The sequence below is a fragment of the Rhinoderma darwinii genome, chromosome 1 (genome assembly GCF_050947455.1).
Source record: "Rhinoderma darwinii isolate aRhiDar2 chromosome 1, aRhiDar2.hap1, whole genome shotgun sequence".
Classification (NCBI taxonomy): domain Eukaryota; kingdom Metazoa; phylum Chordata; class Amphibia; order Anura; family Rhinodermatidae; genus Rhinoderma; species Rhinoderma darwinii.
This window is the reverse complement of record NC_134687.1, coordinates 4,604,671-4,626,611: the sequence shown is the minus strand read 5'-3', so window position 1 is coordinate 4,626,611 and position 21,941 is coordinate 4,604,671. Positions and strand designations below refer to the sequence as shown.

The following is a 21,941-nucleotide window of genomic DNA, read 5'->3' as shown; positions in this document are numbered from 1 at the left end:
AATAGGGTCAGCATAGAGCGCCTCCATTATAATAGTGACTGTAAGAATAGGGTCAGCATAGAGCGCCTCCATTATAATAGTCACTGTAAGAATAGGGTCAGCATAGAGCGCCTCCATTATAATAGTGACTGTAAGAATAGGGTCAGCATAGAGCGCCTCCATTATAACAGTGACTGTAAGAATAGGGTCAGCATAGAGCGCCTCCATTATAATAGTGACTGTAAGAATAGGGTCAGCATAGAGCGCCTCCATTATAACAGTGACTGTAAGAATAGGGTCAGCATAGAGCGCCTCCATTATAACAGTGACTGTAAGAATAGGGTCAGCATAGAGCGCCTCCATTATAATAGTGACTGTAAGAATAGGGTCAGCATAGAGCGCCTCCATTATAACAGTGACTGTAAGAATAGGGTCAGCATAGAGCGCCTCCATTATAACAGTGACTGTAAGAATAGGGTCAGCATAGAGCGCCTCCATTATAACAGTGACTGTAAGAATAGGGTCAGCATAGAGCGCCTCCATTATAACAGTGACTGTAAGAATAGGGTCAGCATAGAGCGCCTCCATTATAATAGTCACTGTAAGAATAGGGTCAGCATAGAGCGCCTCCATTATAATAGTCACTGTAAGAATAGGGTCAGCATAGAGCGCCTCCATTATAATAGTGACTGTAAGAATAGGGTCAGCATAGAGCGCCTCCATTATAACAGTCACTGTAAGAATAGGGTCAGCATAGAGCGCCTCCATTATAATAGTGACTGTAAGAATAGGGTCAGCATAGAGCGTCTCCATTATAATAGTCACTGTAAGAATAGGGTCAGCATAGAGCGCCTCCATTATAATAGTGACTGTAAGAATAGGGTCAGCATAGAGCGCCTCCATTATAATAGTCACTGTAAGAATAGGGTCAGCATAGAGCGCCTCCATTATAATAGTCACTGTAAGAATAGGGTCAGCATAGAGCGCCTCCATTATAACAGTGACTGTAAGAATAGGGTCAGCATAGAGCGCCTCCATTATAACAGTGACTGTAAGAATAGGGTCAGCATAGAGCGCCTCCATTATAACAGTGACTGTAAGAATAGGGTCAGCATAGAGCGCCTCCATTATAATAGTGACTGTAAGAATAGGGTCAGCATAGAGCGCCTCCATTATAACAGTGACTGTAAGAATAGGGTCAGCATAGAGCGCCTCCATTATAATAGTGACTGTAAGAATAGGGTCAGCATAGAGCGCCTCCATTATAACAGTGACTGTAAGAATAGGATCAGCATAGAGCGCCTCCATTATAACAGTGACTGTAAGAATAGGGTCAGCATAGAGCGCCTCCATTATAACAGTGACTGTAAGAATAGGGTCAGCATAGAGCGCCTCCATTATAATAGTGACTGTAAGAATAGGGTCAGCATAGAGCGCCTCCATTATAATAGTCACTGTAAGAATAGGGTCAGCATAGAGCGCCTCCATTATAATAGTCACTGTAAGAATAGGGTCAGCATAGAGCGCCTCCATTATAATAGTGACTGTAAGAATAGGGTCAGCATAGAGCGCCTCCATTATAATAGTGACTGTAAGAATAGGGTCAGCATAGAGCGCCTCCATTATAACAGTCACTGTAAGAATAGGGTCAGCATAGAGCGCCTCCATTATAACAGTCACTGTAAGAATAGGGTCAGCATAGAGCGTCTCCATTATAATAGTGACTGTAAGAATAGGGTCAGCATAGAGCGCCTCCATTATAATAGTGACTGTAAGAATAGGGTCAGCATAGAGCGCCTCCATTATAATAGTGACTGTAAGAATAGGGTCAGCATAGAGCGCCTCCATTATAATAGTCACTGTAAGAATAGGGTCAGCATAGAGCGCCTCCATTATAATAGTCACTGTAAGAATAGGGTCAGCATAGAGCGCCTCCATTATAATAGTGACTGTAAGAATAGGGTCAGCATAGAGCGTCTCCATTATAATAGTGACTGTAAGAATAGGGTCAGCATAGAGCGCCTCCATTATAACAGTGACTGTAAGAATAGGGTCAGCATAGAGCGCCTCCAGTATAACAGTGACTGTAAGAATAGGGTCAGCATAGAGCGCCTCCATTATAATAGTGACTGTAAGAATAGGGTCAGCATAGAGCGCCTCCATTATAATAGTGACTGTAAGAATAGGGTCAGCATAGAGCGCCTCCATTATAATAGTGACTGTAAGAATAGGGTCAGCATAGAGCGTCTCCATTATAATAGTGACTGTAAGAATAGGGTCAGCATAGAGCGCCTCCATTATAACAGTGACTGTAAGAATAGGGTCAGCATAGAGCGCCTCCAGTATAACAGTGACTGTAAGAATAGGGTCAGCATAGAGCGCCTCCATTATAACAGTGACTGTAAGAATAGGGTCAGCATAGAGCGCCTCCAGTATAACAGTGACTGTAAGAATAGGGTCAGCATAGAGCGTCTCCATTATAATAGTGACTGTAAGAATAGGGTCAGCATAGAGCGTCTCCATTATAATAGTGACTGTAAGAATAGGGTCAGCATAGAGCGTCTCCATTATAATAGTGACTGTAAGAATAGGGTCAGCATAGAGCGCCTCCAGTATAACAGTGACTGTAAGAATAGGGTCAGCATAGAGCGTCTCCATTATACTAGTGACTGTAAGAATAGGGTCAGCATAGAGCGCCTCCATTATAATAGTGACTGTAAGAATAGGGTCAGCATAGAGCGCCTCCATTATAATAGTGACTGTAAGAATAGGGTCAGCATAGAGCGTCTCCATTATAACAGTGACTGTAAGAATAGGGTCAGCATAGAGCGCCTCCATTATAATAGTGACTGTAAGAATAGGGTCAGCATAGAGCGCCTCCATTATAACAGTGACTGTAAGAATAGGGTCAGCATAGAGCGCCTCCAGTATAATAGTGACTGTAAGAATAGGGTCAGCATAGAGCGCCTCCATTATAACAGTGACTGTAAGAATAGGGTAAGCATAGAGCGCCTCCATTATAACAGTGACTGTAAGAATAGGGTCAGCATAGAGCGTCTCCATTATAATAGTGACTGTAAGAATAGGGTCAGCATAGAGCGCCTCCATTATAATATTCACTGTAACGCTAGTGGGGTGTTCCCGGTTTGCAGTGGTTAGTATCGGCTAAAAGTTCTCCATGGAAAGGCAAGTGGTGACCGGTGACAGGGATATGTGAGCCCAAAGCTTATTGATGAGTGTGGGGGAGGGGAGGCTAGCCCGTCTGGTCCGATCACTCAGAAGATCTACTGGACCACAAATTACTGATAAAGTTCCTGCTGACTATGATAGAAAGGTGTCAGAACACGCAGAACATCGCAGCTCGCTGTATATGGGGCCGTGTAGCTGCAGACCGGTCAGAGCGCCCATGCTGACCCCTGTCCACGACTGAAACCTCCTACAATGGTCACGTGATCATCAGAACTGGAGCAATGGAAGAAGAGGCCTGGTCTGATGGATCACGTGTTACATCATGTGGACGGCCGGGTGCGTCGCTTACCTGGGGAGGAGATGGCAGCAGGATGCATTATGGGAAGAAGGCAAGCCGGCCGGGGCAGGGTGATGATCTGGACAATGTTCTGCTGGGAAACCTTGTGTCCTGACCTTTATGTGACTGTGACACGTACCCCCGACCTAAATATTTCTGCAGACCCCCCTACATGGCAGCGGTATTCCCTAATGGTAGTGCCCCCTGTCAGCAGGATAATGCCCCCGCCACACTGCAGGATAACGCCCCCGCCACACTGCAGGATAACGCCCCCGCCACACTGCAGGATAACGCCCCCTCCACACTGCAGGATAACGCCCCCGCCACACTGCAGACGTTGTCCAGGAATGATGAGGAACATGACAAAGTTAAGATGTCGTCTCCGAATTCTCCAGAACTCAATCCGATCGATCATCTGCGGGATGTGCTGGAGAAACAAGTCCGATCCATGGAGGCCGCACCTCACACCTTACAAGACTGACAGGATCTTCGGTCAACGTCTTGTACCCGAGACCACAGGAACCATCACACGTCTTGTACCCGAGACCACAGGAACCTTCACACGTCTTGTACCCGAGACCACAGGAACCTTCACACGTCTTGTACCCGAGACCACAGGAACCTTCACCCGTCTTGTACCAGAGATCACGGGAACCTTCAGAAGTCTTGTACCGGAGACCATGGGAACTTTCAGACGTCTTGTACCGGAGACCACGGGAACTTTCAGACGTCTTGTACCGGATACCACGGGAACCTTCAGACTTCTTGTACCAGAGACCGCGGGAACCTTCAGACGTCTTGTACCAGAGACCGCGGGAACCTTCAGACGTCTTGTACCAGAGACCGTGGGAACCTTCAGACGTCTTGTACCACAAACCACAGAAACCTTCACACGTCTTGTACCAGAGACCACGGGAACCTTCAGACGTCTTGTACCAGAGACCACGGGAACCTTCAGACGTCTTGTACCAGAGACCACGGGAACCTTCAGACGTCTTGTACCAGAGACCACGGGAACCTTCAGACGTCTTGTACCCGAGACCACAGGAACCTTCACACGTCTTGTACCCGAGACCACAGGAACCTCCAGACGTCTTGTACCCGAGACCACAGGAACCATCACACGTCTTGTACCCGAGACCACAGGAACCTTCACACGTCTTGTACCCGAGACCACGGGAACCTTCAGACGTCTTGTACCAGAGACCACGGGAACCTTCAGACGTCTTGTACCAGAGACCACGGGAACCTTCAGACGTCTTGTACCAGAGACCACGGGAACCTTCAGACGTCTTGTAGCAGAGACCACGGGAACCTTCAGAGGTCTTGTACCCGAGACCACAGGAACCTTCACACGTCTTGTACCCGAGACCACAGGAACCTCCAGACGTCTTGTACCCGAGACCACAGGAACCATCACACGTCTTGTACCCGAGACCACAGGAACCTTCACACGTCTTGTACCCGAGACCACAGGAACCTCCAGACGTCTTGTACCCGAGACCACAGGAACCATCACACGTCTTGTACCCGAGACCACAGGAACCTTCACACGTCTTGTACCAGAGACCACGGGAACCTTCAGACGTCTTGTACCAGAGACCACGGGAACCTTCAGACGTCTTGTACCAGAGACCACGGGAACCTTCAGACGTCTTGTACCAGAGACCACGGGAACCTTCAGACGTCTTGTACCAGAGACCACGGGAACCTTCAGACGTCTTGTACCCGAGACCACAGGAACCTTCACACGTCTTGTACCCGAGACCACAGGAACCATCACAAGTCTTGTACCCGAGACCACAGGAACCTTCACACGTCTTGTACCAGAGATCACGGGAACCTTCAGACGTCTTGTACCAGAGACCACGGGAACCTTCAGACGTCTTGTACCAGAGACCACGGGAACCTTCAGACGTCTTGTACCAGAGACCACGGGAACCTTCAGACGTCTTGTACCAGAGACCACGGGAACCTTCAGACGTCTTGTACCCGAGACCACAGGAACCTTCACACGTCTTGTACCCGAGACCACAGGAACCATCACACGTCTTGTACCCGAGACCACAGGAACCTTCACACGTCTTGTACCAGAGATCACGGGAACCTTCAGACGTCTTGTACCAGAGATCACGGGAACCTTCAGACGTCTTGTACCGGAGACCACGGGAACTTTCAGACGTCTTGTACCGGATACCACGGGAACCTTCAGACGTCTTGTACCGGAGACCGCGGGAACCTTCAGACGTCTTGTACCAGAGACCGTGGGAACCTTCAGACGTCTTGTACCAGAGACCGTGGGAACCTTCAGACGTCTTGTACCACAAACCACAGGAACCTTCAGACGTCTTGTACCAGAGACCACGGGAACCTTCAGACGTCTTGTACCAGAGACCACGGGAACCTTCAGACGTCTTGTACCAGAGACCACGGGAACCTTCAGACGTCTTGTACCCGAGACCACGGGAACCTTCACACGTCTTGTACCCGAGACCACAGGAACCTTCACACGTCTTGTACCCGAGACCACGGGAACCTTCACACGTCTTGTACCAGAGACCACAGGAACCTTCACACGTCTTGTACCAGAGACCACAGGAACCTTCAGAAGTCTTGTACCAGAGACCAGAGGAACCTTCAGACGTCTTATGCCGGAGACCTCAGGAACCTTCAGACGTCTTGTACCACAGACCACAGGAACCTTCAGACGTCTTGTGGAGTCTGACAATGGGTCACAGCTGTACGGGAGCACGAGGGCGTCTTGTAATGTAATGGCTGAACGGTGTGTTTGATGCTCTGAGGCCTGGACTAGACATAATCCCGGAGGTCGGTCTTCAACTCCAATAACGTGATGTGGCTCTCGGGCATTTCTTGGTGCTCAATATTTCCCTACTCTTCAGTAGAAGTGATCAGGAAATGTTGTGCTGCCACGTTGCTCCCCTTCTGTTGGTGGCGCAACTTCACACAGCTGAAATCCTCGTCTGTTCTGACCTTACTGATATCATTATAGTTATTATTAATGCCGGGCACCATCACATGGACCATATACAGGACACATACCCGCACCTTCTGCCGGCAGCTCAGGGACACGTCAGTAGTTTATGGGTCTTTGCCCTGTCTGTGCTGTTTACCGGGGGGTTATAAATACATTCAGAAGGGGGCAGGTTGTATTTGCAGAATGGAATGACTGGTAATTTGGTTGGTACAGAAGACGAGGAGACGTGTACTGCATAAAGTAAGACTACTGTACTGTGGTTTGCACATTTTATCTGACTTTGTCTTTGCGTCAATTATACTCAATGCAAAATAAGACATTGTATAAAGGTGCCAGCCTGCCGGGCATCACATAACATGACGTCCTCCCTGTACCCCCCGTGCTGGTGTATGGACCCTATAAACTGTACTTTGCAGTAAAATACTTTAATTGACAGAAGTTTTCCCCGACTCCTGCCGACCACGCTCCTGGTTTATTGCAGCGATATTAGTACATGGAGTAGGTGAGTCCTCAGACATGTCGGAGCAGCGGTGAACGCAGAGTATTTCAGCTACAGACACAAATAAAATCAGCAAAAATCTTTGTATCTGTAAATGAGACCACGCCGAGTGTTTTATAGATCTGCGTGATGAGGGAAACAGAATGCACTAAGGTCCCAACAGCCGACAGGTGGGGGGGGGGGCTCTTAAGGATCATGAAAGCAGAAGCTCATACATTATTAAGTGCTCCGGACGTTTCCTGGAAAGATTGGCTTGTAAAGGAGCGGCGCTGTTCTAGTTGTAGTCAGATAAATTGTTCATTATCCTTTAAAGGCTCCATATAAACTGGTCCTTATGTCGGTATGTCTGGGATGCCCAAATTAACATAGCACTTCACATCAAGGGTGGACGGAGAGGGTGGAGGGAATTATGATATCACTGCACCCGGTGATGTCACTCAAATAAGCATGGGTAGGGGGTGTGCGGGCATCAGTGGGCTCCATTGTGTGGATAAGGAGAATAAGGGCTCGTAGACGACCTCCGCTCCTGAGCCCTCAAGTACTGCCTACATAGCCGAAATCCTCCCCCATCTGGTGGAGGTCCAATGCTGGGCCCTGTCTCCTGCCTATGGTTCCCCCATCCTCTGGGCCCCTGGGCTCTTCCCAATTCCCCGACAATTGAGTACATGAAAGTATACTTGGCAATTCCCACAACAGGCCGTCGTGCATCCAGGTGGGGGTGTCTGAAACCGTGCACAGATGTGGAGCCCCTGGTAAATCTTCTCATCTCCTCTTTTGTCTTGTAGGTTTTTCTTGAAGTTTTTCTTAAAATGCAACCAGAACTGTCTGAAGAATGCCGGGAACCCACGGGACATGAGGCGATTTCAGGTGAGATGAGCAAAAACCCAACAATTCTTGTACCCAGTGGTGTTGGCCTCAAGGAGGAAAAAGTAACTAAAACGAATTCGAAAGTAGTGTACAGAAGAAATGTCTTATTTTATTTAATCGCAAAACGTATACATCTGTGAGATGTACGGGGCTGGGGATCAATCAGATGCAGTTGTATGAGGAGCGGGTGTATGAGCAGGGCCGCCCCTAGAATCTCATATTATCAGCATGGTCTCCCCGCCATCACACCGGCCTCCGTAGTCATGTGATGTAACGTGATCGACTGGATTGTCCCAACGTCGGACAGTGCTCTACATGAGGTTTTTACCGGTCAGTCATGTGACTAGGGAGGGTGGGGTGACAATGGGACAAGGCCATAATAATCGATAAACCCCACAAATAAATCCCCAGGATCTGATTACCCAGTTCAGACCACAAGACTTCCATGACATTTTAGCGTCTTGCCTCTTAATCGTGTATTTCCCTGCTCGAGGCTCGATGTCTACAACACAATCTCGGCGTCTACAACACAATCTCGGCGTCTACAACACAATCTCGGTGTCTACAACACAAGCTCTAGAATTAAAGATTAAACTCTTCTTTTTCATCTGCTTTTACCATCCTAAATGAGACCAGGCAAGGATGTCCACTCCCTCCCTCGAATCCGTCCTAGAGTGGATATGAGACCCTCAAGTCTAAGGCATACAAATTGAAGAGTCTTCTCATGTGACCGCAGTAGACGATGATGACCTAATGCTCAATCTCACTAATTTTACTACAACCTTCTCTAGGATTCAAGAACTCTCCAATTTCATAATAAACCCAACGGAGTCCGAGGCCCTGAGCGTTAATATGCCCCACGAAGACCTCACTTTCCTTAAAACAATTTCCCCTTCTATCGGCCCCCTCTCACATCACATACTTGGGATTTAAGATATGGCCTCATTGGAAAGTCTTCTATTCATTACATGTTAAACGCTCCTAAATAACATTAAATCGACGATATACTCTTGGTCTTCCTGTCCTCTATCTGTAACGGATGGGCAGGAAAAACCTCACCAAGGCAATAATATTACCCAAAGTGCTTCATTTAATGCCACCCTCCCAACAGCCCTTCCACATTCATCTTTCTAAACTTTACGTAGAAGAACTTCTAAACAACTTTGGCCCAATTAAAAGCCACACCTTAACCATCAAATGTTTTCACTACCAAAAATACTAGGAGGCACGGGGATGCCAAGCTGGAGACGCTATTATGAAGCTACCCACATATCCAGAGTGTTAGAATGGGCAAGAGCAAGAGACAATAAACTCTGGTGCTCGCTAGAAGAGCGTCTTAACCCCATTCCACTTCGTTCTAAGGTCCCTGAGCTCCTCATTCCCCCCGATCATAAGTCATTGAACATCTTTCGGAAATATACCAAGACCCATCCTTCGCTCCCCCCGCATTAACTCAGCTACATCATATTCTCATATAAAAATCCTGGTATCTCCTCATCGGAGTCTCATCGCAGACACGAGGAATTTTCCCATATTTTAAACTTGGGCTTCCAGGAGGATCCCACCTCCGCTTTAGTCATCCGGGGTCTTTGGCCACCTCCAGTCTCTTAATCTTCCTTTTAGAAGACATTTTATCTCCTCATGGGAGTCGGATTTAGAAACCACCTTCAATGATCAAGAGACTTCGCAACTTTACACCTTCTCTCAGATTACAAGAAAACTCATAAAATCATCTCAAGAAGCTACCTCACCCCCTAAACTAAAATGACTACATTCAGATGATTGTTGGAGGTGTCTAAGAACCCGGGACCTATGTCTTTTTGGTCTGGGGTTACATCCATTATTCCAAAAATCTGCTCTGCCATTACAGCTCCCACGCCGACAACGCTATTCTTAAATATTTGCCTCCCCCTCATAAAAAAGCAAACCCAAAAGTTAGTTTATATGTTGTCTTCTTACCATTCCTTACCCCCTTAGTCATATATTTTATATGGAAGAACTATTTGCCTGGGAAACCTGTGCCCATTTTCCAAAAATTCTGGAACGCTCCCTCCATCTTTACCCACAACTTCTTTGCTTTGTTTTGTTCTGTTGGCATAAAAGTATTTGTGTTATTGGTTGTAATAAACTGAAGGTATGTCAACAATCAGCCACATCTTCTGCCACTGCTTGTTATCAAGACTTTGTCGAATTCTAACTGTAACTTTTATGTAGAGACGACTTCCAATCTTTTTAGTCGTGTTTGCAACTCCTATCCTCCATACAAACTAGTTAGGGGAGGATAGGTGTCACGCAATACTCTTCCATCCATGTCAACTTCTCCACCTGAGCGTGTCCAGAGCTGACCACAGATAAGCATGGGGTTGGCTCAAAGGAACCGAGTGTCCTCTAAAGAGCATCTGTCACCATTTATAGTCATCATCATCATCATTCATCATCACCATTATCACCATCATCATCATGATTATCATCACCATTATCTTGAAGCTCTTTTGGTTATGAAATGAGAACGAGGTCATCCAGAACCGAAACCTTATTTTTATGGGGGCTCGTCCCGGAGCTTCTGACTATATACATACTATGCGAGTCCCAGACCAGGAAGGTGATATCCTCTTATGATACACGGACATGACTGCAGAAGTCCTAGAAGGCCACACATGTCCCTGGACTTAGTCATAACAAGCAGAACGAGGACCCTCATTACTTACTCTGCTGGCTGCAGTCATGGAACTGGTGGACGACGATAAATAGAAATCAGGTTTATATTACAGAACGCTTGTGTTGTTACAATAATGAAGCGTCTTTATATATAGAAGTCCCCCCCCCCCCCCCCCGTACATTTCCGGGACCTCCGCATAATGTGCTATCAGCTGCACGGCGTTACTGATGATCCCGGCTCCTGGTGTGCGGTGCTGGAGGAGTTAAGTCCCCGGGACACAGCCCGCTGCATGTAACAAGGAACTTCAGCTATTTTCTCACAGCGGGGCTCGTCTGCTCATTAGGGGGCTCCTTAAAGAGCTGATAATTATGACATCCTAACGTGATTAGCTCCCACTTCATTTACATTCCTCCATCTACAAGACGCACGCTCCCAGCTCCTGACATGTCTTATCCAGAGGGTCACCTGTGTTATGTAGCCAGGTGTACCCGGGACTGTACTCCGATATATACTCCGCACTCTACCCAAATATATACCCGGGACTGTGCTCCCATATATACTCAGCACTCTACCCATATATATACCCAGGACTGTGCTCCGATATATACTCAGCACTGTACCCAAATATATATACCCAGGACTGTGCTCCGATATATACTCAGCACTGTACCCAAATATATATACCCAGGACTGTGCTCCGATATATACTCAGCACTCTACCCATATATATACCCAGGACTGTGCTCCGATATATACTCAGCACTCTACCCAAATATATACCCGGGACTGTGCTCCGATATATACTCAGCACTGTACCCAAATATATACCCGGGACTGTGCTCCGATATATACTCAGCACTGTACCCAAATATAGACCCGGGACTGTGCTCCGATATATACTCAGCACTCTACCCAAATATATACCCGGGACTGTGCTCTGATACATACTCAGCACTGTACCCAAATATATACCCGGGACTGTGCTCCGATATATACTCAGCACTGTACCCATATATATACCCTGGACTGTGCCCAAATATATACCCGGGACTGTGCTCCGATATATACTCAGCACTCTACCCATATATATACCCTGGACTGTGCTCCAATATATAGTCAGCACTCTACCCATATATATACCCGGGACTGTACTCCGATATATACTCAGCACTGTATTCAAATATATACCCGGGACTGTGCTCCGATATATACTCAGCACTCTACCCAAATATATACCCGGGACTGTACTCATATATATATACTCAGCACTGTACTCATATATATATACTCAGCACTATACTCATATATATATATATATATATATATACTCAGCACTGTACTCATATATATATACTCAGCACTATACTCATATATATATATATATACTCAGCACTGTACTCATATATATATACTCAGCACTGTACTCATATATATATACTCAGCACTATACTCATATATATATATATATACTCAGCACTGTGCTCATATATATATACTCAGCACTATACTCATATATATATATATATATATATATATACTCAGCACTGTACTCATATATATATACTCAGCACTGTGCTCATATATATATACTCAGCACTATACTCATATATATATACTCAGCACTGTACTCATATATATATACTCAGCACTGTGCTCATATATATATACTCAGCACTATACTCATATATATATACTCAGCACTGTGCTCATATATATATACTCAGCACTATACTCATATATATATACTCAGCACTGTGCTCATATATATATACTCAGCACTATACTCATATATATATATATATATATATATATACTCAGCACTGTACTCATATATATATACACTCAGCACTGTGCTCATATATATATACTCAGCACTGTGCTCATATATATATACTCAGCACTGTACTCATATATATATATATATATATATATATATACTCAGCACTGTACTCATATATATATACTCAGCACTGTGCTCATATATATATACTCAGCACTGTACTCATATATATATACTCAGCACTATACTCATATATATATACTCAGCACTGTACTCATATATATATACTCAGCACTATACTCATATATATATATATATATATATATACTCAGCACTATACTCATATATATATATATATATATATATACTCAGCACTGTACTCATATATATATACTCAGCACTATACTCATATATATATACTCAGCACTGTGCTCATATATATATACTCAGCACTATACTCATATATATATATATATATATATATATACTCAGCACTGTACTCATATATATATACACTCAGCACTGTGCTCATATATATATACTCAGCACTGTACTCATATATATATACTCAGCACTGTGCTCATATATATATACTCAGCACTATACTCATATATATATATATATATATATACTCAGCACTATACTCATATATATATACTCAGCACTATACTCATATATATATATATATACTCAGCACTGTGCTCATATATATATACTCAGCACTATACTCATATATATATATATATATATATACTCAGCACTGTACTCATATATATATACTCAGCACTGTGCTCATATATATATACTCAGCACTATACTCATATATATATATATATATATATACTCAGCACTGTACTCATATATATATACTCAGCACTGTGCTCATATATATATACTCAGCACTATACTCATATATATATATATATATATATACTCAGCACTGTACTCATATATATATACTCAGCACTGTGCTCATATATATATACTCAGCACTATACTCATATATATATATATATATATATACTCAGCACTGTACTCATATATATATACTCAGCACTGTGCTCATATATATATACTCAGCACTGTGCTCATATATATATACTCAGCACTGTACTCATATATATATATACTCAGCACTATACTCATATATATATACTCAGCACTATACTCATATATATATACTCAGCACTGTGCTCATATATATATACTCAGCACTGTGCTCATATATATATATACTCAGCACTGTGCTCATATATATATACTCAGCACTATACTCATATATATATACTCAGCACTATACTCATATATATATACTCAGCACTGTGCTCATATATATATACTCAGCACTGTGCTCATATATATATACTCAGCACTATACTCATATATATATACTCAGCACTATACTCATATATATATACTCAGCACTATACTCATATATATATACTCAGCACTATACTCATATATATATACTCAGCACTATACTCATATATATATACTCAGCACTATACTCATATATATATACTCAGCACTATACTCATATATATATACTCAGCACTATACTCATATATATATACTCAGCACTGTGCTCATATATATATACTCAGCACTATACTCATATATATATATACTCAGCACTGTGCTCATATATATATACTCAGCACTGTACTCATATATATATATACTCAGCACTGTGCTCATATATATATACTCAGCACTATACTCATATATATATACTCAGCACTGTACTCATATATATATACTCAGCACTGTGCTCATATATATATACTCAGCACTATACTCATATATATATACTCAGCACTGTGCTCATATATATATACTCAGCACTATACTCATATATATATACTCAGCACTATACTCATATATATATACTCAGCACTATACTCATATATATATACTCAGCACTGTACTCATATATATATACTCAGCACTATACTCATATATATATACTCAGCACTGTACTCATATATATATACTCAGCACTATACTCATATATATATACTCAGCACTATACTCATATATATATACTCAGCACTGTACTCATATATATATACTCAGCACTGTGCTCATATATATATACTCAGCACTGTACTCATATATATATACTCAGCACTATACTCATATATATATACTCAGCACTGTGCTCATATATATATACTCAGCACTGTGCTCATATATATATATACTCAGCACTGTGCTCATATATATATACTCAGCACTGTACTCATATATATATATACTCAGCACTGTGCTCATATATATATACTCAGCACTGTGCTCATATATATATACTCAGCACTATACTCATATATATATACTCAGCACTGTGCTCATATATATATACTCAGCACTGTGCTCATATATATATATACTCAGCACTGTGCTCATATATATATACTCAGCACTGTACTCATATATATATATACTCAGCACTGTGCTCATATATATATACTCAGCACTATACTCATATATATATACTCAGCACTATACTCATATATATATATATATATATACTCAGCACTATACTCATATATATATACTCAGCACTATACTCATATATATATACTCAGCACTATACTCATATATATATACTCAGCACTGTACTCATATATATATATATATATATACTCAGCACTGTACTCATATATATACTCGGCACTGTACCCATATATATATATATACCCGGGACAGTACCCATATATATACCCGGGACAGTACTCCGATATATACCCATTACTGTACCCTGATATATACCCAGCACTGTACTGAGATGTGACTGGAGTATATAAGACAAGGTGTAGCTCCAGATGTAATACGGCTGCTGTATATGATTGTGGCGCTGTATACAGTTTGTTCTTTTGCATGTGACGATTACTCGAGGTTTCCTGGTTTTATATTACAGGTCGTGGTCTCCACAACGGTGAATGTGGACGGACATGTACTTTCGGTGTCGGATAACATGTTTGTGCATAATAACTCAAAACATGGACGGCGTGTGAGAAGACTCGACCCTTCAGAAGGTGTGTGTGTATATATCTGCCTATTCTACAAAGTCCCTCTAGGGTATTTATTACAGGGGCGGTCATGACACCCCCTTCTCTCAGTATATCAGCTGGCCAATCCGCTGTTACTGTAGGGGCCGACCAATCCGCTGTTACTGTAGGGGCCGACCAATCCGCTGTTACTGCAGGGGCCGGCCAATCCGCTGTAACTGTAAGGGCCGGCCAATCCGCTGTAACTGTAAGGGCCGGCCAATCCGCTGTAACTGTAAGGGCCGGCCAATCCGCTGTAACTGTAAGGGCCGACCAATCCGCTGTTACTGTAGGGGCCGGCCAATCCGCTGTAACTGTAGGGCCGACCAATCCGCTGTAACTGTAGGGGCCGACCAATCCGCTGTAACTGTAGGGGCCGACCAATCCGCTGTAACTGTAGGGGCCGACCAATCCGCTGTAACTGTAGGGGCCGACCAATCCGCTGTAACTGTAAGGGCCGACCAATCCGCTGTAACTGTAAGGGCCGACCAATCCGCTGTAACTGTAGGGGCCGACCAATCCGCTGTAACTGTAGGGGCCGACCAATCCGCTGTAACTGTAGGGGCCGACCAATCCGCTGTAACTGTAGGGGCCGACCAATCCGCTGTAACTGTAAGGGCCGACCAATCTGCTGTAACTGTAAGGTCCAACCAATCAGCTGTAACTGTAGGGGCCGACCAATCAGCTGTAAATGTAGTGGCCGACCAATCAGCTGTAACTGTAGTGGCCGACCAATCAGCTGTAACTGTAGAGGCCGACCAATCAGCTGTAACTGTAGGGGCCGACCAATCAGCTGTAACTGTAGGGGCCGACCAATCAGCTGTAACTGTAGGGGCCGACCAATCAGCTGTAACTGTAGTGGCCGACCAATCAGCTGTAACTGTAAGGGGCCGACCAATCCGCTGTAACTGTAGGGGCCGACCAATCAGCTGTTACTGTAAGGGCCGACCAATCAGCTGTAACTGTAGGGGCCGACCAATCAGCTGTAACTGTAGTGGCCGACCAATCAGCTGTAACTGTAGGGGGCCGACCAATCCGCTGTAACTGTAGGGGCCGACCAATCCGCTGTAACTGTAGGGGCTGACCAATCGGAAGCAAGAGGAACCAGAGGACGTTCCAGATTCTTATCACAGGACATCAGAAATATAGAAACTGGAGAGTTCCTTGAAGATGTCACCTTAGTCTCACCACAATAGATCTGTCTCACCCAGGAGCTTCATATAAAATTGAAGTGCCCCCCTCGACGACTCCCTGGGGCTTCTCCTTCTCATTTATCTAGTGTTGAGTTAGGACCTAGTTCAGATAAGTTTAAAGTCCCAGATTCTGCCACAGTTACTCATTCCTCAATATCTTCACCTGGTGTCTATGGGGTGGAAGGACACCTTGTAGACACCCTCATCATCCGAGCCCTCAGGCACTACTTGACTGAAGATTGGTCAATTGGTCAAGTACTGCCATGTTGGTTTGTTTTGGCCATGGAGGGTCCACCAGTGAGTCGTATCTTCTGCGAGAGTTAGAGTGGCCTAGGGCTTCCCTTAGGTACTTAGCCTTTGCCCTCACCAATTAAAGTTACTGATTACCCTGGAATTCAGGGCCAACAGGAGAAAGAAGGACATCATGTTGATTTGACAGCCCTCAAGATGGTTGTTTCTTTCAAGGATGATCTATAAGGCCACAGACTTGGCCCAGAGTGCGGGATTACAATGATGGGCACAGGTCTGAACATTTGTCTTCGTTGCCCCATGTGAAGAAGAATTGATTGTTGTTATATCTTATCATCAACCATGTTATTATTCCTTGTGTAACATTATCTTCTGTATCCCCCCTCCCCAAACATCTGTTCATAAAGCAGCCACTCCCTGCATCAAAGCCATTAGTCCCAGTGAAGGCTGGACCACCGGTGGGGCCACCGTGATCCTCATAGGAGAGCATTTCTTTGATGGTCTTCAGGTTGTGTTTGGTACCATGCTGGTGTGGAGTGAGGTAAGTCGTGGTCCTGGTCATATGTATTACGTTTTCGATGCAACAGAAAATTTAAGGGAAACACTTTTTTCAAGATTGCCCCAAATTACCCTTTTCATGGTCCACAAATTGTGGACCATGATGCTGTTGACTCAAACTTCATGCGAGGGTGGGTCATATAATGTAGTGGAGTCCTTTCCCATGGTATGATGACATTTTAGGGGGCTCCGCTTTTGTCTCCACTGACCATTCTTTTGTCTTCTCACAGCTGATTACCCCTCATGCCATCAGAGTACAGACACCCCCCAGACACATCCCCGGAGTGGTGGAGGTCACCTTGTCCTATAAATCCAAGCACTTCTGTAAAGGAGCTCCAGGACGATTTGTCTACACAGGTGAGGAGGATCTGGAGAACTTTACTCAGGATTTCTTTAGCTAGAAAACTTTCTTACCCACATTGATAGGGAAATGCCCTTCCTCCTCATAGAATATGGTGGGATTATGATCATGGCGTGTTGTCTCCCGATAATATTATTGGGCCATGTGTGACCACGGATTCACAAGATGCTGACTAAAGTCACCTATAACTCACAGGCCCACATCCCAAAACTAATGTAGGGAAGGAAATACCAAGGTGATATTATGTTTGTATGGCTTCATTCTACTGTACTTACAAGTGAAATTATTATTCGTGAAGGAATAATCCCATAGTCACATTGGTGTTGTAGGTTTTACTAAATCCCATCATTATATTCTGAATGATACATCCATCGTAGCTCTAAGAGGAGCACAGATTTCATATTCTTTATAACCTGAGACTAATTCCGGTTTTCAGTATTGCCCCCTTCTAAGTAACGTTCTATATAGGATTCCAAGAAGAGCCCTTTTCACCACAGTGCTGCCCTCCAAGGACAAGAATATATATATATATATTTAGTGGTTTAGGTGGCATTAGTGTCGCAGGGTGCTGTCGCCATTTTTTGTCTGCTGTATATCTGCAGTCATGGGTGTTCTTGCACCTGCATACATTTTGTATCATTTAGTTGGAATGTGCTGTTCAACTTTTTGTTGTGTTTATGTGATCCATATATGTGGGGTTAGTGACTGCCTCCACTTGTTGTTCTTGCACTCCTCCCATTCTGCCCTGGGTGATTTTAATCAGTTCAATGCTGGATCCTACCATCCCCAGGTATATATGTAGGCTTAGTCCCAGTTCTGGGTGTATGTGCAGCGTAGGTTCCCACCTTACAGAGGTCGCCTTGTCGTGGCAGGTGGGCTAACACTTTTTGATCAAAATGTGCACTAAGAACCTCCCTATTTGTAAGTAGATTTAGCTTTAGTGCTTATTTATTTATATTTAGTGGTTTAGGTGGCATTAGTGTTCGCAGGGTGCTGTCGCCATTTTTTGTCTGCTATATATATATATATATATATACTATAATACTGTCCCCTATACACAAGAATAAAACTACTATAATACTACCCCTATATACAAGAATATAACTACTATAATACTGCCCCCTATATACAAGAATATAACTACTATAATACTGCCCCTATATACAAGAATATAACTACTATAATACTGACCCTATATACAAGAATATAACTACTATAATACTGCTCCTATATACAAGAATATAACTACTATAATACTGCCACTATATACAAGAATATAACTACTATAATACTGCTCCTATATACAAGAATATAACTACTATAATACTGCCTCCTATATATACAAGAATATAACTACTATAATACTGCCCCTATATACAAGAATATAACTACTATAATACTGCTCCTATATACAGGAATATAACTACTATAATACTGCTCCTATATACAAGAATATAACTACTATAATACTGCCCTCTATATACAAGAATATAACTACTATAATACTGCCCTCTATATACAAGAATATAACTACTATAATACTACCTCTATATACAAGAATATAACTACTATAATACTGCCCCCTATATACAAGAATATAACTACTATAATCCTGCCCCCTATATACAAGAATATAACTACTATAATACTGCCCCCTATATACAAGAATATAACTACTATAATACTGCTCCTATATACAAGAATATAACTACTATAATACTGCCCCCTATATACAAGAATATAACTACTATAATACTGCCCCCTATATACAAGAATATAACTACTATAATACTGCCTCCTATATACAAGAATATAACTACTATAATACTGCCCTCTATATACAAGAATATAACTACTATAATACTGCCTCCTATATACAAGAATATAACTACTATAATACTGCCCTCTATATACAAGAATATAACTACTATAATACTGCCTCCTATATACAAGAATAAACCTACTATAATACTGCCCCCTATATACAAGAATATAACTACTATAATACTGCCCCCTATATACAAGGATATAACTACTATAATCCTGCCCCCTATATACAAGAATATAACTACTATAATACTGCTCCTATATACAAGAATATAACTACTATAATACTGCCTCCTATATACAAGAATATAACTACTATAATACTGCTCCTATATACAAGAATATAACTACTATAATACTGCTCCCTATATACAAGAATATAACTACTATAATACTGCTCCCTATATACAAGAATATAACTACTATAATACTGCTCCCTATATACAAGAATATAACTACTATAATACTGCTCCCTATATACAAGAATATAACTAATATAATACTGCTCCTATATACAAGAATATAACTACTATAATACTGCCTCCTATATACAAGAATATATCTACTATAATACTGCTCCTATATACAAGAATATAACTACTATAATACTGCCCCCTATATACAAGAATATAACTACTGTAATACTGCTCCTATATACAAGAATATAACTACTATAATACTGACCCCTATATACAAGAATATAACTACTATAATACTGCTCCTATATACAAGAATATAACTACTATAATACTGCTCCTATATACAAGAATATAACTACTATAATACTGCCCCCTATATACAAGAATATAACTACTATAATACTGCCTCCTATGTACAAGAATATAACTACTATAATACTGCTCCCTATATACAAGAATATAACTACTATAATACTGCTCCCTATATACAAGAATATAACTATTATAATACTGCTCCTATATACAAGAATATAACTACTATAATACTGCCTCCTATGTACAAGAATATATCTACTATAATACTGCCTCCTATATACAAGAATATAACTACTATAATACTGCCCCCTATATACAAGAATATAACTACTATAATAACGCTCCCTATATACAAGAATATAACTACTATAATACTGCTCCTATATACAAGAATATAACTACTATAATACTGCCCCTATATACAAGAATATAACTACTATAATACTGCCCCCTATATACAAGAATATAACTACTATAATACTGCCCCCTATATACAGGAATATAACTACTATAATACTGCTCCTATATACAAGAACATAACTACTATAATACTGCCCCTATATACAAGAATATAACTACTATAATACTGCTTCTATATACAAGAATATAACTACTATAATACTGCTCCTATATACAAGAATATAACTACTATAATACTGCCCCCTATATACAAGAATATAACTACTATAATACTGCCCCCTATATACAAGAATATAACTACTATAATACTGCTGCTATATACAAGAATATAACTACTATAATACTGCCCCCTATATACAAGAATATAACTACTATAATACTGCCCCCTATATACAAGAATATAACTACTATAATACTGCCCCCCTATATACAAGAATATAACTACTATAATACTGCCCCTATATACAAGAATATAACTACTATAATACTGCTCCCTATATACAAGAATATAACTACTATAATACTGCCCCCTATATACAAGAATATACCTACTATAATACTGGCTCCGATATACAAGAATATAACTACTATAATACTGCTTCCTATATACAAGAATATAACTACTATAATACTGCCCCTATATACAAGAATATAACTACTATAATACTGTCCCTATATACAAGAATATAACTACTATAATACTGCTCCTTTATACAAGAATATAACTACTATAACACTGCCCCCTATACACAAGAATATAACTACTATAATACTGCCCCCTATATACAAGAATATAACTACTATAATACTGCCCCTATATACAAGAATATAACTACTATAATACTGCCCCCTATATACAAGAATATAACTACTATAATACTGCTCCTATATACAAGAATATAACTACTATAATACTGCCCCCTATATACAAGAATATAACTACTATAATACTGCCCCTATATACAAGAATATAACTACTATAATACTGCTCCTATATACAAAAATATAACTACTATAATACTACCCCTATATACAAGAATATAACTACTATAATACTGCCACTATATACAAGAATATAACTACTATAATACTGCCCACTATATACAAGAATATAACTACTATAATACTGCTCCTATATACAAGAATATAACTACTATAATACTGCCCCCTATATACAAGAATATAACTACTATAATACTGCTCCTATATACAAGAATATAACTACTATAATACTGCCCCTATAT

The 21,941-nt window shown here is 41.7% G+C and overlaps 1 protein-coding gene across 3 annotated transcripts in view; it reads left to right on the top strand.

Annotated features, from left to right (window-relative positions):
- Positions 1-21,941, top strand: part of LOC142748409 (transcription factor COE3-like) — a 124,871-nt gene that overhangs the window by 87,276 nt on the left and 15,654 nt on the right. For 2 of the 3 annotated variants that reach the window (XM_075855509.1, XM_075855522.1), the window contains exons 7-10: positions 7,785-7,866; positions 15,226-15,343; positions 17,205-17,338; positions 17,586-17,712. In XM_075855509.1, coding sequence (XP_075711624.1) covers positions 7,785-7,866; positions 15,226-15,343; positions 17,205-17,338; positions 17,586-17,712 — 461 coding nt within the window. The remainder of the gene's footprint in view (positions 1-7,784; positions 7,867-15,225; positions 15,344-17,204; positions 17,339-17,585; positions 17,713-21,941) is intronic. The other variant, XM_075855516.1, reaches the window with a different exon arrangement.